At 36.7% G+C, this 24,602-nt stretch overlaps 1 protein-coding gene across 1 annotated transcript; it reads left to right on the top strand.

Moving 5' to 3' along the window:
• Positions 1-812: 812 nt before the first annotated feature.
• On the top strand, positions 813-24,449 carry LOC111313807 (BEACH domain-containing protein C2-like). Its single transcript, XM_089752798.1, is given in 32 exon segments — positions 813-3,781; positions 4,187-4,800; positions 4,802-5,506; positions 5,820-5,954; positions 6,230-6,334; positions 6,557-6,670; positions 6,787-6,863; positions 7,506-7,587; positions 7,876-8,181; positions 8,502-9,124; positions 9,421-9,505; positions 9,750-9,944; positions 10,234-10,779; positions 10,871-11,014; positions 11,139-11,618; positions 12,569-12,714; positions 17,490-17,559; positions 17,712-17,795; positions 18,037-18,093; positions 18,176-18,244; positions 18,368-18,454; positions 18,534-18,650; positions 19,350-19,499; positions 19,701-19,785; positions 19,877-19,997; positions 20,166-20,266; positions 20,349-20,461; positions 20,636-21,005; positions 21,981-22,771; positions 23,091-23,218; positions 23,873-23,895; positions 23,898-24,449. Coding segments are annotated over 32 exon segments (8,817 nt in total). The 5' UTR covers positions 813-1,734; the 3' UTR covers positions 23,945-24,449.
• Positions 24,450-24,602: the final 153 nt, after the last annotated feature.

Below are 24,602 nucleotides of genomic sequence, written 5' to 3'. Positions count from 1 at the left end.
TTCAAATTGGGCTTTACAATTAAAATTTATTTAACATAAGAAAATTTTGATTGATATTTTTTATGCTTATTTTTTACAACTAGCATTTATCTTTTTTCATTTGAAATATCAAGATTTCATTTTTATACATTATTAATATAATTTTTAATTACACATACGAAAATAAAAAATTAACATATAGTTTTAATTATTTTGTATGTTTTAATATATTATAAAAAAAATTAATTATCAGGCTAATTTCGTTTATAAAATTTAAAAAAATTTAAAAAAATAATTTTTAATAAATTAAAACTAAAATGTAAAAAGTAAGATAATAATTAATTAAAAAGTGAATTAACATTAATTATAGTAAAACACATTTTATATTTAAATTTTTAAATATTGTTTATTTTATATTCAAAATGCCAAACACATTTTTTACTCTTTTTCTTTCAAAAGCAAAATATAACTAACAAAAGAATCGACATAAAGAAGTGAAATTCATTTATTTCAATGATCTTTAAATAGAAAACTTTCCTCCTATGTTTGGAACAAAAGAAAACCAGAGAGAAAAAAAAATTAACAGCTCTCATGATGATTTGCATAGTATATCTCAATTTATAAATGCTTTATTCTTTCCATAATAAATGTCTTCCGTTTTTTTCGCTTAGAATAGAAGCGAATATTAAAAACGAAGACTTTTTTATTTTATTTTAAATTTTTTATAAAATCATTCAAGCAACGACTTTTACTAATTAGTAAAACAAGAAGTAACGGAAGGAATAAAAAAAAAAAAAAGGCACTTGGAGGTATCATTTAACCACCTATCTTCCTTTATTTTTGACTGGGCAACCAGAAGCAGGGCCTCCGGGCTATTGCTAATTACATGCTAAATCACATTGTCTCTCGCGCCCATTTAGCCCTCTCTCTCTCGTCTTCTCCGATTCTCATTTTCTGAATTTTTTTCTTCACTTTGTTTATTTCTTTATTATTCTTACTTTTAATCGATATCTCAAACGAGAAACCTCAAACTTGAACCGAGCTGATCTATTTTTTCTCAGTTAAGTTCATTATCTTCTCCATTATAAAAAATTTTATATTTTTTTATAATTATTAAAATCAATGACCGTTAAACTCTGATCCGTGCATTTATTGCCATTCGTTATACTTCAATTGGGTTGGATTGGTCTTTTCTTGTTTCCCTATATCTAATTGATATTAATAATGTTAATTTCAATGCCAATTGATCGATTCGTCAATGTGAGAGGAAATCATTTTTTTTTTTTTGGTTATAATTCGGGGAAGTTATATCCATGTTTGTATTTTTGAATGTATTCGCGCTTCATGACCTATATCCGGGACTTCTTATTTTATCTCACTCTTTGATTCAAATTTGAATCTGCGCAATATGAGTTAGTTGGACTCTGCGGGGAAATTGTGTTGTAATTTTAATTAATAGGGAATGAATTTTATGTTCTATATTTAATTTTATTATTAAGAATTAAGGTTGAAAGTGAAACATACGGTTCTGTTTGGCTTAGTTCATGAAGAATTTTATCATTATTCTTTGTTTTGTGCTAAAAGAGTAATTTCTCTTGGTTGTTGGTTCTGCATCTTTACTGCGAGATTTGTAGTGTTTTAAGATTTGACTGGAGTGGTAGTTAGTTCCCATCTTTTTGATTTTTTGCTTTGCAGGCGGATTTAAGTGTAAATAATGCAAATGGATATTTGCTAGGTCTTTAAAGTAATAATACAATGGAAGAGGAAGAAGAAAGGAAGTTTGGTGAAACTTCTGTAAGGGGTTTTGGTACTCCTGAAGTAGCTTCTGTTGTGGAGGATAGGATAGGAGGATCTCACCAGGATGGTGTTAATGTTACTGGTGGCAAGGAAGCTATAGTAAGAAATGACAATGCAGTTTCAGATGGGGTTCATTCTGCAACTCTAGTTGGGGATGGGGACCAATTTGAGCCTGTATCTTTAGAAAATCAAGATAAAGCTGCTGGAGAGTCTCATGGTGGTCAGTTGGACTCAAATCGATCCTCAAATTCAGACTATGAGAGATGCTCATCTGGAGGGCTTGAGGAATACTCTCAACATCTAACAAGGACGTATGGGATGGAGTATAATTCTTCCTCAATGCCTGAACCACGGCATGATAGTTCTTCTTCAAGCCCTGGACCTGAAAGACAAACAGATTATACAATTAAGCAGTCAAGCTCGGTAGCTAGCCTTGATTCTGTTTTTTACGCAGATTCTGGCTACTCTCTCCTTGATTCACCAATAAAGCCTAAGCCAAAAGCTGCTATGCCAAATGTGTCTCCCGAGTTGTTGCATTTAGTTGATTCTGCCATTATGGGGAAGCCTGAAGGCTTGGACAAGCTGAAGAATATTGTAAGTGGGTCTGAGACTTTTGGAAGTGGGGAAGATATGGAGAGCATTCCTTTCTTGGTTGTTGATTCACTTATTGCCACAATGGGTGGAGTTGAAAGTTTTGAAGAGGACGAGGACAACAATCCTCCAAGTGTAATGCTAAACTCTCGGGCTGCAATTGTAGCAGGCGAGCTAATTCCTTGGCTTCCCTGGGAAGGAGATAGTGGCATTCTTATGTCTGCCAGGACGCGGATGGTTAGAGGCTTGCTGGTTATATTGCGGGCTTGTACGAGAAACAGGGCAATGTGCTCTATGGCTGGTCTATTAGGAGTTCTTTTGAGGTCAGCTGAGAATATTTTTGCTCAGGATGTTGGTTCAATAGGGAAGATGAAATGGGATGGAACTCCCTTATGCTATTGCATCCAACATTTGGCGGGGCATTCACTAAGTGTTATTGATTTGCACAGATGGTTTCAGGTCATTACAAGAATAATGACTACTGTTTGGGCACCTTGCTTAATGCTTGCATTAGAGAAGGCAGTGAGTGGGAAAGAGTCTAGAGGACCAGCATGCACTTTTGAATTTGATGGTGAGGGCTCTGGTTTGCTTGGTCCTGGCGAAAGTCGTTGGCCATTTACCAATGGATATGCATTTGCAACGTGGATCTACATTGAATCATTTGCAGATACCTTAAACACAGCAACTGCTGCTGCGGCTATTGCTGCTGCTGCTGCAGCCAAGTCAGGAAAATCATCAGCTATGTCTGCTGCTGCAGCTGCAAGTGCGCTTGCTGGTGAAGGCACAGCACACATGCCTCGTTTATTTAGTTTCTTATCTGCTGATAATCAGGGAATAGAGGCATACTTTCATGCACGGTTTTTAGTGGTTGAAAGTGGAAGTGGAAAAGGAAAGAAGGCTTCTTTGCATTTTACTCATGCATTCAAGCCTCAATGTTGGTTTTTTATTGGATTGGAGCATGTATGCAGGCAGGGACTTATTGGAAAAGGAGAGAGTGAATTGAGACTATATATTGATGGATCCTTGTATGAAAGTCATCCGTTTGAATTTCCTCGCATCTCCAAGCCGCTTGCATTTTGTTGCATTGGGACAAACCCCCCTCCTACAATGGCTGGCGTACAGCACCGTCATTGTCAGTGCGCTTTATTTGCTGAAATGGGCCCAGTATATATCTTTAAGGAACCAATTGGGCCAGAAAGAATGGCACGTATGGCGTCTAGGGGAGGGGATATGCTGCCTTCTTTTGGTAATGCTGCAGGACTTCCTTGGCTAGCGACAAATGATCACGTGCAAAGAATGGCAGAGGAAAGTTCTCTATTGGATGCTGAAATTGGAGGTTGCCTTCACCTACTCTACCACCCCTGTCTTCTTAGTGGCCGATTCTGCACAGATGCTTCTCCTTCTGGTACTGCAGGTGAATAAATTAATCTTTTTTATTGAAGAATGAATATATTCATCTTTAGTTTCAGTATTTACATGACTTTTTAGTGTATGGTTTTTGTTTAATAGACTCCAGTAAAATGTCTGTGAATATAAGCTTCTTCTCCTTGTGCGGGAAAACTTGGTTCTTATCCTATTTATTCATGTCTGTGAATAATGCTCCAATAGAATCTGAGTATGGTTTACATGATTGAGGAGAGAAGAGTGATTTTTATTATCTTAATCTTATTTTCCTTTCTCTCCCTCTGTCTGTGTGCTGTTTTAAAATGGTATGAGCATGCAGAATGCTTCTGCTTTTATGGTTTGCTTGTTTTGTTTTCCTATAACTTTTTACCCTTCTCTCAATGCATGATTAAATCACCTATCTATGGTGATTCAGGTATGCTGCGCAGACCTGCTGAGGTTCTTGGGCATGTCCATGTTGCAACACGGATGAGAGCTGTGGAGGCTCTCTGGGCTTTAGCTTATGGAGGTCCCATGTCTTTACTTCCTCTGGCAGTCACCAATGTGCATAAAGATAGCTTGGAACCAGAACAAGGTACTCTTCCATTGTCTTTGGCTACAGCTACCCTTGCTGCACCAATATTCAGAATTATTTCTGTAGCTATCCATCACCCTGGGAACAACGAAGAGCTAAGTCGTATGAGGGGACCTGAGATTCTGTCAAGAATCCTAAACTATCTTTTACAAACTTTGTCTTCTCTTGGTGCCGGAAAGCATAATGGTGTGGGAGATGAGGAGCTTGTTGCTGCTGTTGTTTCCATATGTCAATATCAGAAGCATAATCATGCACTTAAAGTGCAGCTCTTCAGTACACTGCTTTTGGATCTTAAAATTTGGAGTTTGTGCAGCTATGGGCTTCAAAAGAAACTCCTATCATCACTTGCTGATATGGTCTTCACAGAGTCATCGGTCATGCGAGATGGCAATGCTATGCAGATGCTTCTTGATGGTGCAGAAAAAAAAAATGACTCGCTGGTATTTCTTTCAGGTTGCCAGAGTGCTACATTTGATCTACAGGCTAGTGGTACAACCAAATACTACCAGAGCTCAGACATTTGCAGAGGCATTCATGGGTTCTGGTGGGATAGAAACACTTCTTGTCCTCCTGCAACGAGAAGCTAAAGCTGGTGATCACCACGAAACTAGCGGTACAGCTGATGAAAGCTTGTCTGTTCAAAGATCTGAACCAGAAGTAGATAGTGGTGGTAGGGTTCCAGAAGGAAGTCAGGATGAAGGATCTCCAAAGGAGGGGGATCGAATTTCTCAAAAGAAAGATTTTGAATCTCAACCCCTTGATGTTGTTACTGGCCTTGTGGCCATTTATCCTAGTTTGAAAATTGGAAGGATGTCATCTGTTTCTGAAAATACTTTTATGAAGAATTTGGGTGGGATAAGTCTTTCAATTAGTGCTGACAATGCAAGGAATAATGTTTACAATATTGATAAAAATAATGGAATTGTTGTTGGGATCATTGGGCTATTAGGTGCTTTGGTTGCATGTGGGCATTTGAAATTTGGTTCACGTGTGTCTTCAGAGATGACAAGCAGCCTTTTTGGTGGTGCACTAAATGATGCAGGTGGCAGTATGTTTGAGGATAAAGTTTCTCTTCTGTTTTTTGCTTTACAGAAGGCTTTCCAGGCTGCTCCTAATAGGCTTATGACAAGCAATTTGTACACAGCTTTATTGGGGGCCTCGGTATGATAATAATCTTTTGCTTCAGTAATATCTTGATCTTGTTGATCAATGATATTTCTCCTTATATTTTCTTACGGTCTTGTCAGTTGAAAAGCTTATTGGCCTACCATTGTATCAGTTTTCCACTACTTTCTTTTATTATTTTTTAAGTATAATCAGTATGTGGTATTTTTTCAGCTTGGATACCATGCTTATGATATTTCAACTTACACTAATCTTTTGAGCTATGCTACTTTCTTATGGTATCTTGCATTTGCATATAGCATTGAATGCTGATGTCTTTTATGCTTCTTTTTTCCTTTTACTTCCTCAGATCAATGCTTCTTCAACAGAGGATGGGTTAAATTTTTATGATTCTGGTCATCGTTTTGAACATTTGCAACTTTTGTTGGTTTTGTTGCATTCACTGCCATATGCACCTAGAGCTTTCCAAAGCCGTGCACTACAGGTATGCTTGTCTGAATTTATTGGTTGCATATTTTGTTTTCTGGTGTTTGAGGTTAATAGAAAATAAGCTTTAATTCTAATTCATTCTTATGAAAACAAAACATAATTTACAACCATCATCAGTTTTTGTTTTTACCTAGCATTTGTCATCGTGAATTCAACTGCATTCATATCTTAGTCTGTTGCCTTTTGGTTTCACACTTTAAAATTTCCTTATTATGGCTTTTCTAATTTTCCATTATAATTTCTGAGCTACTTCTTTCTATATGATTTCAGGATCTTCTGTTTTTGGCTTGCAGTCATCCAGAAAATAGAAGCAATCTAACAAAAATGGAGGAATGGCCTGAGTGGATACTAGAGGTCCTTATCTCTAACTATGAGGTAATTTTTTTTCCTACTTCAAAAGCTTATCTCTTTTCTCTATACTTGTGTGCTTCTTTTCCCTTCTCATCGTTGATGTTCCATTGCAAATAAATCTGGTAATGCTGTTGGTTAGGATTGGAATTTTAGAGTTTTATAACTAGTATTTGACCCTAGTGAGTAACTTCAAATATGCATATACTACTTGTATTAAATATTACACCTTATTACTTGATTTTGCAGATGGATGCAAGAAAACAGTCTAATTCAGCAAGCTTAGGAGACATAGAGGACCTCATACACAATTTTTTGATTATTATGCTGGAGCATTCAATGCGCCAAAAGGATGGATGGAAGGTTTTTCTTTATCCTTCTTTTCCACTTTGTTGTATCTTTAAATATACATTTGTTCCCCTTAATTTCAAGCATGTCAGTTCCATTTATTTTTTCTGGCCATTGGTTACATTTTTCAGGATGTTGAAGCTACAATTCATTGTGCAGAATGGCTTTCTATCGTGGGTGGATCTAGCACTGGGGATCAGAGAATTAGGTATCACTCTACTGAATCCTGTTCGATGATTATCATTGCTTTTGCTATTCGTATGTGGTTGACCTTAGTTCCTTTGCCCTGGAGTGCTATGTAAAAAAGACACATCTCTCTGTGGGAACATCCACAAGATGATTGTGCAGGAGATAATCAAGTTGAAGGAGAAATCTAAAGTTTGTATTTACATAGATAAGGGGATCAAAACTTGCCATCTTGTGGAATCACCAAGTCATTGGGTTCTGTGATTTTACCTATGTTAAGGTAACAAAAACATTGGTGTTTTGACTTCAAAATGAAGAGCCAAAATATGGAAACTGTATTTGTTTCTTTTTCTACTTATTACTATAAATTTTAAAACGTGTACTGAATAAAAAGCTGAATATATTCAATATATTAGCATTGGATATATAAATGGCCACAGAACTGCTGTGATTTACTTCATATTGGCTTCCTGATTGTTTTACACAATATGCTCTTCTTGGATCCAATAAAAAATGTAACTTCTGTAGAGTTCTCAAATAAGTCTATGCTAAAATACTCTTGGTAATAGTTTCTGTTCATCCTTAATGCTTATCTGTAATTTTTTTTGATAAATAAGTATAGTCATTAGTTTATTGTGATTTCCTATGTGGTTGTATTCTGAAGGCGTGAAGAATCATTGCCAATATTCAAGAGAAGGCTCTTGGGTGGGTTGCTGGATTTTGCTGCTAGAGAACTGCAGGCTCAGGTAATGTTTAGTTGTTACCAATTGGAGTTTGCTACAATTTTGATAGCTTTTTTTTAATTAACAAAGTTTCCTAGCAAATGAGACATTTATTTAAGTTGAGATAATCAGAAAGTAAAAGGGCCATCCTCTTGGAATTTTGTTAACCTTCTGTCATTTTACCATTCTCACCATTAAATGCTTTCTCTCAAACTTTTTTTGTTTTTGTCATCAATATTATTCTATCAAGTCTCTCAGCACTAAACGGAAAATTTTGCAATAATCCTTCATTGAGCTTTTCCTCTGTAGCAGACTCAAGTTATTGCTGCCGCTGCTGCTGGGGTTGCTGCAGAAGGTTTGTCGCCAAAGGATGCTAAGGCAGAAGCAGAGAATGCTGCGCAACTTTCGGTGTTTTTGGTAGAGAATGCAATTGTTATTTTAATGCTCGTTGAAGATCATTTACGGTTACAAAGTAAACTTTCTTGTGCATCACGGAAAGTTGATGGTAGTGCATCTCCCCTAAATAATCATTCAAATTCAATGGCATCAATTGGTAGAGAATCATCTGAAGCTGTGGATGATAGTAGATCTGGAAATTCTGGTGGAGTCTCTCTTGATGTACGTATATCGTCATCTCAAAGATACATCTGTACTGCATACATGAAATTGTGCAAAGTTTAGTGATTTAGGTCTATATGTAGTTCTAATCTTTATCTTCCACTTTTCCTTTATTTGCCAGAATGTCTACCTGGGTTTCGTAACTTGTGGCATTGGACATGTGATAGTTCTTCTTATGCCTAATTGTTTTTATTATTTTCTTAGATAGAGAAAATGTATTTTCTTGTAATGTCTAGTTGAACATTGCTTTGACTTCCTTTCCACTATTCCTTGTTTTAATATTTGTTATTTCCCCCCTTCATGTTCTGTTTCCAAACAAGGTCCTTGCTTCAATGGCCGATTCAAATGGGCAGATTTCTGCAACAGTGATGGAACGGCTTACTGCCGCTGCTGCAGTTGAGCCTTATGACTCTGTCTCCTCTGCTTTTGTGTCATATGGGAGTTGTGCTATGGATGTAGCTCAGGGTTGGAAATACAGGAGCCGTTTATGGTATGGTGTTGGCCTACCTTCTAATGCAGCCAGCATTGCTGGTGGTGGCAGTGGCTGGGAGTCATGGAATGCTGCTTTGCAAAAAGATGCTAATGGAAACTGGATTGAACTTCCTTTAGTGAAGAAGTCTGTAAGCATGCTCCAAGCGTTATTGTTAGATGATTCTGGACTAGGTGGTGGTCTTGGCATATGTGGTGGATCAGGTACTGGGATGGGAGGAATGGCAGCACTTTACCAGTTGCTGGACAGTGACCAACCATTTTTATGCATGCTTCGCATGGTACTTCTTTCAATGAGGGAAGAAGATAATGGAGAAAACACCATGCTCATGAGGAAGGTAGGTGTAGAAGATGAAATGTCAGAAGGATTGTATTGCCTAGGAGGCAACATCATGTCCTTAGATAACAGTGCTCAAATGGCAGCGAGAAAACCAAGGTCTGCTTTGTTGTGGTGGTAAGTTAAACAGAGGAAATCCTAACCAATAACCACATATGACACATAAGTGCCTGCTTTGTCTCTCTCCCTCTCTCTACAATTGTAAAGATTGAGTTTGGTTATCTTTCTACATCTCTTTAGTTTTCCAATAATGTGCTTCTGTTTTAGATTTTTGTTCTTCCTAATATGCATACGCATGTCCTAACAAATATTGTTTAGTGCTCTTAGACTGTGTAATCCAACGGTATTGTTTCCTCATCACTTCCAATACTCATGCTGGGGTTTCTGAACTTACTAATTTTAATTATATGCAGTGTGCTTTCTCCTATTCTAAACATGCCAATTTCCGATTCCAAGAGACAAAGAGTTCTGGTAGTATCCTGTGTTCTCTATTCTGAGGTTAGTTCTAACTGAATCAGCTTAGTGTGATATAGCAGCAAATTATCTACTTATTAGTTTCTATGATTTACTTCTTTATCAACTTCTGCATGGCAATATGTTGTCATCTTCTTTGCCAAGTTCTCATCTATTATGATATCATAATGGAAATTTTAGTTTCTTTTTGTCCTTCCTACACTATCTATGGTTATCTGTGTTGTTGGTTGGTATTTTTGCAGTGAAATAAATGTGATGTATGCTGCAGATATGGCATGCTGTTGGAAAGGACAGAAAGACACTTCGTAAACGGTATCTTGAGGCCATTGTACCACCTTTGGTTGCTGCTTTGAGGAGGTGGCGACCACTTTTGGCAGGAATTCATGAACTTGCTACTGCTGATGGTTTGAATCCTCTTACTGTTGATGATCGTGCATTGGCTGCTGATGCACTGCCGTTAGAGGTTACTACATATCATTATCATTCTTAAATTCTTTCTTTAAATAATCCCTTCTTGTAAGGTGTCAATTTTGTGTTTCCTAGTGCCAGCAGTGCTAATTTCCTATCCTCAATATGTGCATGCACACATACTTCTCTGTTTTGTATGAATCTCTTTGAGGAGCCTGCATATATTTGTTTGGAATTATCAGAGTTGATTGTTGACCTTATTCTGCACTTTTTCCTTCTTTTCATCTTTTCTTTTTGGTGCATTATTTGAGATTCCCTAATTGTTGATTATTTTTTCTTTTCAGGCAGCTCTTGCAATGATCTCTCCAGCTTGGGCTGCTGCTTTTGCATCACCACCAGCTGCTATGGCATTGGCAATGATTGCTGCTGGCACTAGCGGAGCAGAAACTCCCACTCCTCCTACAACCACACAGCTTAAACGTGACTCCTCCATGCTTGAGCGTAAAACAACTAAGCTGCATACTTTTTCTAGTTTTCAGAAACCTCTAGAGGTGCCTAATAAGTCACCATCTCTTCCAAAAGACAAGGCAGCTGCTAAAGCTGCTGCCTTGGCAGCTGCACGTGATCTTGAACGCAATGCAAAGATTGGTTCTGGAAGAGGCCTCAGTGCTGTTGCAATGGCTACTTCTGCACAGCGGAGGAATGCTAGTGATATGGAGCGTGTGAAAAGATGGAATGATTCTGAAGCCATGGGAGTTGCATGGATGGAATGTCTGCAACCAGTTGATACAAAATCAGTCTATGGGAAAGATTTTAATGCTTTATCCTATAAATTTATTGTGGTCCTTGTTACAAGTTTTGCTTTAGCAAGAAACATTCAGCGATCAGAGGTCTTATTACTGCTAGCTGTTATTATTATCACTGCTTTTTTTAGATGCAAATAAACTTGTTATAATAGATTTATCTACTTTTGCATTCCAGATTGATAGGCGCACCCAATTTGATCTAGTTGCATGGCATAGGTTATTTACTGGGATACATGCGTGGCGCAAACTTATCCATTGCTTGATAGAGATGAATTGTCTCTTTGGGCCTTCGGGGGACCAATATCCTAGTCAACCACGAGTAGGTTTTGAGACTTACTTTTCTTTTCTCCTTCTGCATGGAAAAAATATTTATTGCTAGATAACTGATTTTGTTTCTTCTCCCCTTTTCTAACATTTTTCTTTTCCTTTCATGGTGTGTGTAGGTTTTCTGGAAGCTAGACTTGATGGAAAGTTCTTCAAGAATGAGACCATGTTTGAGGAGGAATTACATAGGGACTGATCATTTTGGTGCTGCTGCTAATTTTGAGGATCAAAGTGATGTGAAAAAGAATCAAGAGGATGTCATAAGCTCATCTAATGCTCCTATTCTGGCAGCAGAAGCAATCTCAATGGAGTTAATGAATGAAGATGATGAACAGCCAGAAATTGATAATGTAGATAACAATGCCTATGAGAATGACCAAAGTGGGGAAGATCAGCCAAGTCTGTCTGGAATAACTGAACAACCCTTGCAGAAATCAGTAGAATCTACTGATACTAAATTTGCAAATGAGCAAGACTTGGTTCAAAGTTCATCAGCAGTTGCTCCTGGATATGTTCCTAATGAACTTGATGAGAGAATTGTGTTTGAACTTCCTTCATCTATGGTTTGGCCACTGAACATTATACGAGGAACCTTTCAAGTAAGTTTCTAAAACTGAGTTTAAAATCCTTGCAGATTATATGCAGTGATCTGGTTGCTTTATAATGGGCTTTATAGTTCTTTGATTGTGATGTTGTTAACTTTAGTGTCATCAAATTCTAAAATCTAGATGATTGCTTAAATCCTTAAACTATGATAAATTCTGATGCCCAGATTCTCAAAAACTTCGGATAGGATTTTCTTTAATTAGGGTGACATGTTCTTGATATAACTCATAATAGGACCAAGACAGTTGGCTGATTACAAGAACCATGCAACTTTTCTGAAATCTTCAGGGAAGAGTGGCTTTTTCTGATGTTAGCATGTTGTCGATTTTGGGGATAGCATGTGAACTTAAATGGAATATAATTTTTTAATGCCTTTAAATGAGGACTGCAAGCTATCTATACTTGTGGTTAAGATTTGCTAAAGGAATCTACATGAGTTGCAAAAGTCATTTCTAAAAAGTGTTGAACTATGCAGTTAAGTGGTTAACTGTTATATAAGATGATAATTTGTATGAATAAAAATAATGGAGAGATCTACAAGGATGGAAGGACCCCACCTTAGAATTTTTTGGATAGGAAACTTCCCTTGTAATGTTTACGTCCAACACCAGATCTTTGGCCACTGAGGATGCTATCATGCATCTTTTATGATCCTGGCTTTCTTTTGCAAATTTTAAAATGTGAAGGGGGAGTTTCTGTATGAATAACATGCAATACTGATTTCACCTGCTGTCCCCTTCTGCGCCATGGTAAATGACTGTGGCTGCTAGTTTTTCAATTGATTAGGATAAAAGAGAAATTCTTTGCGTTTGTGCTCTAAATCGTGACTGGAAACACAATTGCAAATTTAATGCGAACTTTTCCTTTTACTTTCATAGTTGTTAACTCGTACAAGAAAAAAAAAAGGTTTGTCAAGCGTATGAACTATTCTCCTTTTTCTCAGGTAACCACAAAGAAAATAAATTTTATAGTTGATAAGACTGAAAGCAACGTAGCAATGAATGGTTTGAAAGGCAACTCTGAAGTGAGAAATGATGGAAAAGACCGTAGTTGGTTCATGACTTCTCTTCATCAAATGTATAGTCGAAGGTGAAGTTGTAGTGACGATCTTATGTTAGTTTTTATTCTCATTTTTTGTTCATGCTGGCTTTAGAAAATTTAAGCATCCCTTTTATGGTCATTGGCTTTTAGCTACAACTCTTGTTATTTGACATCCTAAGTAGTTGTATTGATCATCATTGTCAAACAAAATATGTATAGATATTGCCAACCATCCTTGATTTCATATTAACATGCATGCAGTCCCATATTTGTAAAGAAGATGCCTGCCTAGAACATGGAATGTGTGGGAAAACACTTATTTACAGCTGGTTGTAATCTTGTAATCTGTATATTTATATTTGTATCTCTAGAATTAAGTATTTGTATCCCTAGAATTAAGGAAGATTTAGTTTCCTAGTTTAACCCCTAGTTAGTTGTATATAAACCTAAGATTCTTGTATAATTCATGTAAGCAGTTTTTCAATATACATTCAGTTTCCACATGGTATCAGAGCTTTAGGCTCTTCTTGGGAAGCAAAATTTTCAGCCTTCATTGCCGACTTTTTTAGGCCTTCATTGCCGAATCTTGTTTAGGCCTTCATTGCCGAACCCTTTCAAAGAAAGATATCACTACACCTCAATTTGAGAAAATGTTAACTGGGAAAATCACTAGAGTACTACAGATGTCTCAGAAACAAGGAGAGTTCAACAGGGAAGAGATTGAAAAGCTGAGAAACTTATTGAAAATCCTTGAAAAGCCTACTATGGTATGTTCTTTGGGTAAAGTTTCTAGTTCAGGTAAAGCTTCTGGTTCTCATGGATTAAATGTCTCGGCTAAGCCTATTACGAGTTCTTGGGTCATTGACTCAGGAGCCACAGACCACATGACACATTCTTCACAAAAATTTAGTACATATAACCTGTGTCCTAGTAATAAGAAAATTGTTGTTGCTGATGGTTCACTTACCACAATGGCAGGATTAGGAGATGTTCAAGTTAATCCCTCGTTTGTTCTAAAAAATGTTCTTCATGTTCCTGGATTATCTATTAATCTGATATCTATACAAAAACTTACCAGAGATATGAATTGCAAAGTAACTTTTTATCCCTCTTATTGTGAATTTCAGGACCAGAGTTCGGGGAAGATGATTGGACTTGCTAAGGAGAAGGATGGACTATACTATCTTGAGACATCAAATAGCACAAGTAGTATCAAAAATAGTTTACCTTTGTCATTTCTTTCTGAAAAATCTTCCAATAAAGACAAAATTTGGCTTTATCATTTTCGTCTTGGACATCCTTCTTTTGGAACCTTGAGAAACATGTTTCCTTCTTTGTTCAAAGGATTAAATGTTGAAGATTTTCATTGTGATATTTGTGAATTTGCAAAACATAGACGTGTGTCCTTTCCAATCAGTAACAAAAGAAGTTCTACTCCCTTTTACTTGATTCATAGTGACATTTGGGGTCCCTCTACAATTTCTAATATTTCTGGTGCGAGATGGTTTGTTTCATTCATAGATGATTGTACTAGGGTTTCTTGGGTTTTTTTACTTAAATCCAAATCAGATGTGAATAGTGTGTTTTTAAGCTTCCAAAACATGATCCAAAATCAATTTGGAGTGAGAATCAAGAGATTTAGGTCTGATAATGCAAGAGACTACTTCAACCATAGTCTATCCACCTATTTTCAAAAAGAGGGGATTATCCATGAGTCATCTTGTGTTAATACTCCACAGCAGAATGAAGTGGCAGAGAGGAAAAACAGTCATTTACTAGCCACAACCCGAGCCTTTCTTTTTCAAGCAAATGTACCTAAATCTTATTGGGGAGAAGCTGTTCTCACTGCCACATACATTATAAATAGGTTACCTTCAAGAGTTTTAGGATTTAAAACTCCTATGGAACTACTCTCACAATTTTATCCCAACCTCAATACCACAAACAATCTCACACCTAGGATATTTGGTTGTACATCATTTGTTCATGTTCACAGTCATAACAGGGAAAAGTTGGATCCAAGAGCGATTAAGTGTATTTTTGTGGGGTATTCTTCAACTCAAAAAGGATATAAGTGCTATCATCCTCCTACCAAAAAATTCTATGTGTCTGCAGATGTCACTTTTGAAGAAAATAAACCATTTTTTACTCAACCTTATCTTCAGAGGGAGACTTCATTCATGGAAGATAAGGATAAAGACTTCTTTTTGCTTGATTTTCCCCCTTCTTCAACATTTACACCCATTAATTCTTCTGAGTCGAAACCTGTTTCTGCTGAGCCCAAGTCAAACACTGAATTTGAGTCTGAACCCATTCCAAATACAGAAGATGTGACAAAGGATAATATTATTCTTGATTCTATGAAGGAATTACAGGTGTACTCAAGAAGGAAAGTTCCAGATCCTGAACCAGTGCCAGTCCAAGAGCCTGATCCTAACTCTGGAAATGAGGTAACTACAGTTTTTGACTCTGTTTCTCAAAATGAGCATGAATCTCCTAAAACTATAACCAGTGATTATGATTTGCCTATTGCCATTAGGAAAGGAACCAGAGAATGTACCAAGCATCCACTATACCCAATATCTAATTTTGTGTCATTTGAAAAATTCTCACCATCCCACAAAAATTTTCTTGTGAGCCTAAACACTATTTCTGTTCCAACTACATTATCCGAGGCATTATCCAGTGAGAAATGGAGGCAAGCCATGAAAATAGAAATGGAGGCCTTAGAGAAAAATCAGACATGGGAACTGGTAGAGTTGCCTAAAGGAAAAAATTCAGTGGGGTGTAAATGGGTTTTCACCGTAAAATACAAGGCAGATGGTACTGTTGAAAGGTATAAAGCCAGGTTAGTGGCTAAGGGCTACACTCAAACTTATGGAGTGGATTACCAGGAAACCTTTGCTCCAGTTGCCAAGATGAATACAGTTAGAATTTTGTTATCATTGGCTGCAAATTACAATTGGCAGCTTCAACAATTTGATGTAAAGAATGCTTTTCTACATGGTGATTTGGAAGAAGAAATATATATGAAGGTTCCACCGGGATTTGAAGGTCATCTAGAAGCAAACAAAGTATGCAGGCTAAAAAAGGCTTTATATGGCCTTAAACAGTCTCCTAGAGCTTGGTTCGGGAGATTTGCCAAAGCGATGCTAGTAATGGGATATAAACAGAGTCAAGGAGATCACACATTATTTATCAAGCACTCTGATTCAGGGAGAGTCACAGTTCTATTAGTGTATGTTGATGATATAATTGTAATTGGAGATGATGAAAAAGAGAGAGAATCTTTAAAACAGTGTTTGGCTAGAGAATTTGAGATAAAAGAGCTAGGGAGATTGAAGTACTTCCTAGGAATTGAAGTAGCTCACTCACGGCATGGTATTTTTATCTCACAACAGAAATATGTGATGGATCTTTTGAAGGAAACTGGGAAGCTTGCATGTAAATCTGCAAATACCCCTATGGATCCTAATCATAAAATTGGAGAAGCTAATGAAGATGCTGCTGTAAATAGAGAGATGTACCAAAGATTAGTTGGAAGACTCATTTATCTCTCACATACTAGACCTGATATAGCATATGCTGTGAGTGTGGTAAGTCAATTTATGCATAGTCCTAAAGAAGTGCACCTACAGGCTGTCTACCGTATATTGCACTATTTGAAGGCCAATCCTGGGAGAGGTATCTTATTCAAAAGAAATTCGGGGTTAGTTCTAGAAGCATATACAGATGCTGATTATGCAGGTTCAGTAACTGATAGAAGATCCACCTCAGGCTATTGTACTTTCTTAGGTGGTAATCTTGTGACTTGGAGGAGTAAAAAACAGAATGTGGTGGCAAGATCAAGTGCTGAAGCAGAGTTCAGAGCAATGGCTCAAGGGATTTGTGAACTACTATGGTTAAAGATTATCTTAGAAGACTTGAAGATCAAGTGGGATGGACCAATGAGACTCTACTGTGATAACAAGTCTGCAATAAGCATTGCTCACAATCCTGTACAACATGACAGAACAAAACACATTGAAGTAGACCGGCATTTCATAAAGGAGAAACTAGACAGTGGGTTGATTTGTACACCTTATGTATCAACCAAGGGTCAACTTGCAGATGTGTTGACTAAAGGTCTCAGCAGTGCAACATTTCAAGGAATTATTTCCAAGCTGGGAATGGAAAACACCTATTCACCAGCTTGAGGGGGAGTGTGGGAAAACACTTATTTACAGCTGGTTGTAATCTTGTAATCTGTATATTTATATTTGTATCTCTAGAATTAAGTATTTGTATCCCTAGAATTAAGGAAGATTTAGTTTCCTAGTTTAACCCCTAGTTAGTTGTATATAAACCTAAGATTCTTGTATAATTCATGTAAGCAGTTTTTCAATATACATTCAGTTTCCACAGAATGTGTAAGTGATGTCAACTGGCATTTTAGGTTTTTGTGAAATGTACTTTACTTCTGCATCCCATTGTGCCTGTTAACAACCAGAAAGTCTTCTAGAAACTCCTCAATATTCTAAACATGTTATTGTGAATATCTCCATACTATACTGCAAGAGTTGCCTATGGCCTGCACATTAGGAAGTTGTTCGACTTTAAAATCCAGTAAAATATAGAGTGAATTCCGGGTCTTATCTCTGTGTGCTTATTGCTTATTAATATTACCAAGAGTTTAAAGAGATATTTGATATTACATTCTGCATGGTAATCCACAACATAATATTTCTTGTTGCTGCATGTGAAGATCTTTAAGTTTTCATCATCTAATGTTGCTTTTGCTTTAGCCTGTTGCACCTCACTTTGCTGGTTTATCTTTGCCATAGACATCTCCTAAGAAGAAGTGCTCTGGAGCTGTTTATGGTTGACCGTTCTAATTTCTTCTTTGATTTTGAGGTATGTTCCTATAGGATGCACCTTCAAAATTTATTGCTTTGTGATTAAAAGAAGTATGGTTCTGATGGTCGTTGACCTACTGTGTACCTCTTACTTGAATCATTGGTTTTTTTCCTTCTTTTCTTTCATTAAGAAAATAATGCTTGATCCAGAGTTCTAAGGGCCGAAGAAATGCCTACCAAGCTATTGTCCAAGCCCGACCTCCTCATTTGAACAACATTTATCTTGCAACTCAGGTTTGCACTTTGCTTGGAGATTTTGTATTTAGAGAGACCTAGCATGCGTGCACATATACATATAGAGAATATCATTTGTATTTAAAATGTGAAAGTGGAAAATTTACGCCTTAACAGATATTTTACAACTATAAAATTGGGTTCATTACAAGGTACCTAAGTGTACATGGTGCTGCTTTTCACAAGGATTCATTTTTATAATCCCCATTCTTGAACTTACATATATTATTTTCTGCTGTAGAGACCTGAACAACTCCTGAAAAGAACCCAGTTAATGGAGCGCTGGGCTAGGTGGGAGGTATGATTTACAGTATACATATGTAATTCACATGTATTAAATAAGTAGCATAATCACTGTCCGAACTGTAACCCCTCTGCAGATCAGCAATTTTGAATATTTAATGCAGCTAAATACATTGGCTGGGCATAGTTATAACGACATTACTCAGGTTAGATTGTTTTCAAGAATGCATTTTAATGGGTAATAACTCATTCTTTTTAGGGGCAGTGTTGTGCGTGATACCACGAAGCTACTTTTCCTCTGTCTCTTTTTTTTTTCTTTTTACCTACAGTATCCAGTATTCCCATGGATTCTTTCTGACTACAGTTCAAAGAGTTTGGATCTTGCTGATCCTTCAGCTTTCCGAGATCTTTCAAAGGTGGTTTGACTTTAATCTTGCTGGCACTTTATATCTGCACTCTCCTTTTCTGCCATTGTAACTTCATCTGTATTTGCAGCCTGTCGGGGCATTGAATCCAGATAGGCTGAAGATTTTCCAAGAGAGATATGCTAGCTTCGATGATCCTGTGATCCCCAAGTTCCATTATGGCTCACATTATTCGAGTGCTGGAACTGTAGGTTTCCTATTCTGTTTAACATTTGTGGTTGAACTTTTATAGTGGTGGTTTAAATTGCTTGAAATAGGGGCACTGTTTCACACTTGCATGTATACCTGCAATTCGTGAACAAGGTTGACTTCTTTAGTTTGTTTCCCCATAATACATGGGACATTTGTGTATATGTGCATGCGTGTTGCCTGTTGAGTGTTTGTCTTTAAAAATTAAATTACGTTTTTTACTATCTTCTGTTTTACTGTTCTTCTGTCAACCTTGCAAAATATGTTTTGCAAGATTGAGAATCCCCTTTATAGGGCCAACATTTTTCTTGCTGTGCACCTGAAAGATGTAGTTTATCTCATTTAACATATTGGTCTGATTCCATGCAATTTACAGTTGAATTGCACATCTGCCATTTCACTAGGTTGCATGTTTCATTTCAAAAGTAGTACTTTTATTTACTTTGTTTTCAGCATTATTTACAACTGTCCTTGGAATTATTTGCAAGGATTAATTTGAAACAAATGATAACAAGATGGATTTCTTTGCCTTAGTTTCTTGCATCCTATTCTTTGATCGAATTCTTTCATTGTTTTCAATTCAAATTTCTATTTTTATGGCAATTAGTCAATTAGGTGAATTTTGCTATCATGGTTTGAACTATAGATGCCTTTTATTTAGTATAACTTCTGTGTTGTATCTGGTGTTTTATTGCAGGTGTTGTATTATCTTGTTAGAGTCGAGCCATTTACAACTCTTTCAATTCAGCTGCAAGGTGGAAAATTTGATCATGTTGACCGGATGTTTTCTGATGTTGCTGCTACTTGGAATGGAGTTCTCGAGGACACAAGTGATGTGAAGGAATTGGTATGTGTTTTTTGTTTTATCTTTGGCTTGAGAACATTGAACTTCTCGTATGCAAAGAATGAATCAGAATTTTATCTTGTACCCTGTGATTGTGGCTTGTCTTATCTTGCTGATCTGCTTTTGCTGCATTTATCTGCATTTGTACTTCAATAGATTATCAGAAATTTTTTATTTAATCTGTTTTTATTTTATTTAAGTTAGGTTCCTGAGCTGTTTTACCTTCCTGAGATGTTAACCAATGAAAATTCAATTGACTTTGGAACAACACAATTAGGAGGAAAGCTTGGTATGTACCTGAGTATCCTCTTTTCATCATCTGAAGAGAAATAAATGCCAGTTGCACTGGGTTCTGATTTTTTTTTCTTTTCAACATACAGATTCTGTCAAACTTCCACCATGGGCTCAAAACCCAACTGATTTCATTCATAAACATCGAATGGCTGTTGAGAGTGAGCATGTGTCTGCACATTTGCATGAATGGATTGACCTCATATTTGGGTATGTTTTCTTTTACTTTCTCCCCCTTCCTAAAGAAAGACTGTGGATTTCCTTTTCCGTTGTATTCTTCACAATGATATTCTTTTTAATGATAATTGTTCATGGATATTCTTCTTTTAAGCAACCTTGAGTTTTCCAGAATTTACATTAGTGAATTGGAATGTTCAGGTATAAGCAACGAGGCAAAGAAGCTATATTGGCAAATAACATGTTCTTTTACATTACATATGAAGGGACAGTTGATATTAATAAGATCTCTGATCCAGTAGGTTTAATTTGCTATTTTTTTTTCTATGTCTGCTCTATTTGGATATTCTTCCTCATTGCCTTACACATGTATATAAATAAAAGGTACAAGGCATGCCACACAAGACCAGATTGCTTATTTTGGACAAACTCCATCCCAACTTCTTACTGTCCCTCACATGAAGAAGATGCCACTTTCAGAGGTTCTTCATTTGCAGGTAGCAATTCCATTTTCAGTTCAGCCTTTCTGTTTTTAGCATTGATGCAGTGTTATGTATAACTTTATCTGCAATTACTTCTCATGTGATCTGAATAAAGTCCTTTCTGTAATGGCAATCTTTTCTGAGAACATGAATATGTTAAAACTGATTCTGATTAACATTTAATGTCAGACAATCTTTCAGAACCCAAGAGAAGTCAAACCATATGCTGTCCCAGGCCCTGAACGCTGCAATTTGCCTGCAGCTGCTATTCATGCATCTTCAGATGCTGTCATAATCATTGACACAAATGCACCAGCAGCTCATATTGCACAGCACAATTGGCAGCCAAACACTCCCGATGGTCAGGGAATACCATTTCTGTTTCAACATGGAAAGGCAACAGCAAGCTCTGCTGGTGGAGCACTCATAAGAATGCTCAAAGGGCCAGGGGGCTTAGGTTCTGATGAATGGCTGTTTCCCCAGGCGCAGGCATTTGCTTCATCTGGGATCAGAAGCTCATCTATTGTTTCCATCACATGTGATAAAGAAATTATTACAGGTAACCTATTGATTCCTAATATTAGTTTGCCAACTTTAATTTTAGTTAAATTTGATTTATCTGATTAACTTCTTACTTTCTTAATTACGAACCCTGAATCAGAAAAAAAGTAATCCTCCTTTCAGGTAATTGTCGAGAAACTCAAGTTCTGTTTTGCTAATTCTTTATCACATTAGATTCCTTCCTTTATTCCTTGTAGTTATTATCTGGAAAGGATGCTTCATAAATGCATCAGTGTCTGAACTCTGAAGGATACCTTATATGCTTGAATTGAACTTTTTCTGGTCAACCCAGTGAACTAGGATTATGGTTAAAAATGTGCTTATAGTTGTCTCTAACAAATATTGGTCCATTCCTAGGTAAATGAGGGAAATTATGGTATTGATGGCTTAGCTAAATGAAAAAGGTTGGATGGCTAGTATGTCTAAAATTATCCTGACTTTTCATAAACATTAAATCTAATTTCTCAATTTCATAACAGTGGAATGCTGCAGTGCAACAATGTTTTATGATGGTGATAACAGTTTCAGTCTAATTTTGTGAACCTTTACAAGATCAGCTGCTGCTGTTCATATGTAAATAATTCAGGTGAAGAATTGGTTAAAAAAAATATCAATTACTTCTGAATCGATTTATTAATCTCTAGTTCAGAGGCATGGTCTGATGAAATATATTTAAAGGGTTTAGGGTTTAAGGTTGAATAATTTAAAGATATATTACTGATTTAATTACTTTCAATACCCTTCTTCTTGAAGTTGCCATCGTTGCTCTCCCCACCTCACTATAATTTTCAATTTTGCTTGGCTGCTTGACCCATTGTTTATAAAATTTGTAGCTTCCAGGGACTTTTAATTTTGAACCACAATGTTAAGTGTCGTTGATAAGGGTCATGTGCTTTTGAATCCAACAGCCAGCATTAATATCTGCATTTCTCATGGTATTTAGTATCTCATAAACTTTCTGGATTTTAACTAGGTGGACACATGGACAACAGTATCAAGCTTTTGTCATCTGATGGAGCAAAAACACTAGAAATGGCTTTTGGACACTGTGCTCCTGTCACTTGCCTTGCTCTATCACCGGATAGCAACTATCTCGTGACAGGATCCCGGGACACTACTGTATTACTTTGGAGGATACATAGGGCATTTACATCCCGCTCAAGCAGCACATCAGAACCTAATGCTGGCACTGCCATGCCAACCTCAGCTAGTAGTGGTACTTTAGCTCACACCTTAGCAGACAAAAGCAGGAAGCGTCGGATTGAAGGTCCCATACATGTCCTTCGAGGTCACCACAGGGAAATTCTTTGTTGCTGTGTCAGTTCGGATCTAGGTATTGTTGTTTCATGTGGCTGTTCATCAGATGTTCTGTTGCATTCTGTAAGAAGGGGTCGCTTGCTGAGACGGTTTGCTGGTGTGGAAGCTGATGCTGTCTGCCTTTCATCTGAGGGAATCATTTTAACCTGGAACCAATTGCAAAATACTCTCAGCACATTCACTCTCAATGGGATTCTGGTTGCAAGAGCACAACTTCCTTTCTTGGGTTGTGTCAGTTGCATGGAAATTTCTGTGGATGGTACGAGTGCTTTAATTGGAATGAACTCATCTTTGGGCAACACTCGAGTGTGCAATAACAACCACGACTTGAGTTTGAAGAAACCTGTGGTTGATGGTTTGGATCTTGAGTCAGAAGAAATCAACGAAAGCAACAGATTGGATATTCCATCACCTTCAGTTTGTTTTTTGGATCTGCATACTCTCAAGGTATAAGAAAATGTTTAAACAGATGCTATTATGCCTTATCTTCACCTCCTGTAGATAATGAATGCGGCCATATTTGTGGCTTCAAACTAACATTAATGTTGTTCTTAGGTACCACCTGTGCAAAGATGCCTTGGGGAGATTAAGTCTTTCCTATGTCTTTGGGGTGGGGGTGGGTTGTTCTGGACTCTTTGAATTTCTTCTTTTCTGTGTCTCTGGGGTGGGAGATTAATATGCAAGAGGCATGTTAGACACACATGCATCATGAATATGTGTCATTTTGCTCAAACAGTGTGACCTGGAAGAAACCTTTCATTTGCAGGTGTTCCATGTGTTGAAACTGGGAGAAGGACAAGATATTACAGCTCTTTCTTTGAACAAGGATAACACAAATCTTCTAGTGTCAACTGCAGATAAGCAGTTGATAATTTTCACAAGACCCAGCCGTAAGTTAGACTATTTTCTTTTCTCCATTTCTTGGTTCCTCATCAATCATTACTCTAAATATTAGTTATTTGATTTTCTATAAATTAATGTTTGAGTAACAAGCATTAATGGAGTGTTTTTGTGTGTGTGTGTGTGTTGGGGGGGGGGGGGGGGGGATAAAGAAAGATTACCATTAAGGCTATCTATTTTTCAAACTAGAAGTTTAAAACTTAGAAAAAAAATAAAATAAGTTGAAGCTACAACTATTCATGTTAAATAAAATAGCCTTATTTACTTTTACCACATTTTAAATAAATTCTACAACTATTCATCCATTTGTTTACATTTTAATCAATTATAAAATAAATTTTACCAATTATTTAAGTAAATGCTATAACAATCCGAGCTTGTTCTAGTGATTGTCACCCCTTCTTTAAGAATGTTGAGGTCTAAGGTTTAGAACTTCAAATCCCTGTCCCCCTTTAGACTTCCTCAAATTTATAAGATACAATGAACACTTGAAGAACAATCCGACCTAAGGATATCAAAAATTCTGAAAATGTTTTTAAAGTGCTAATTTTAAGCCAAAATTGTTGAATTAAAAGTACTTGAATCGATGCTGTTTTATTGGATATTGAACTCATTCTTATTGTGGCCTTGGTGGTATATATAGTTGAGCTTGAAAGTGGTGGATCGGATGCTTAGCTGGGTTGGGAAGGTGAAGGGCTCAGCCCTCTTATAAAGTCGTAGTCTTCAGTTCAGCCTTAGAATTTTGATTGGTTGATGAATGAGTATAGAAGATGCACAATTGATGCCACCACCAGGACCGATGTTACGAGCGCTTGGCGTCTGCCCTTGAGCAAGAAGAAATCAAGTCAATAACATGACTTTACGGCGCCAGCTGCCTTCGTGTATGTAAAATGTGTAGGTAGTTCACTAGTGAAACAACCCTATGATGTGATTAACAGGAGGGTCGTTAGGCAGATTCTTTTATTTGATTAGTGGTAAGTTCCTTACCATTGAGATTGATGAGCTTCTCCGAGGCTTGAGATCTTCATTTTTGTTCATTAATTTGTTTTTATAAAGTAGAGAATGAAAATAGGACAGCTGTTTTATTCTGTATTTTTTGTGTATCAATTGGACTGAGCACATTGGCTCTTTCTTCCCCGCTCCTTTCCCTTTTGTTTTAAACCCTAATCCAATTCTTTGAATCCTATAGTAATATAATTTTTTAATGAAAAACATTTGAAAATGTTTAGTTAATGTTGTTTTAAATTCTTATTATTTAATTAACTATCCATATATATTAATTAAAATTTCTTTATATCCCTTTTTAATTCTAAAATATTAATATATCTTTATAAGATTATTCTCTCTTATAGAAAAAGAAAAATATTATAAATATTAA

The sequence above is a fragment of the Durio zibethinus genome, chromosome 23 (assembly GCF_047325235.1).
Source record: "Durio zibethinus cultivar Kanyao isolate XHJ-2024 chromosome 23, ASM4732523v1, whole genome shotgun sequence".
In the NCBI taxonomy this organism is placed as follows: domain Eukaryota; kingdom Viridiplantae; phylum Streptophyta; class Magnoliopsida; order Malvales; family Malvaceae; genus Durio; species Durio zibethinus.
Note: the sequence above shows the minus strand (reverse complement) of the source record. Positions and strands in the feature narration are given on the sequence as shown.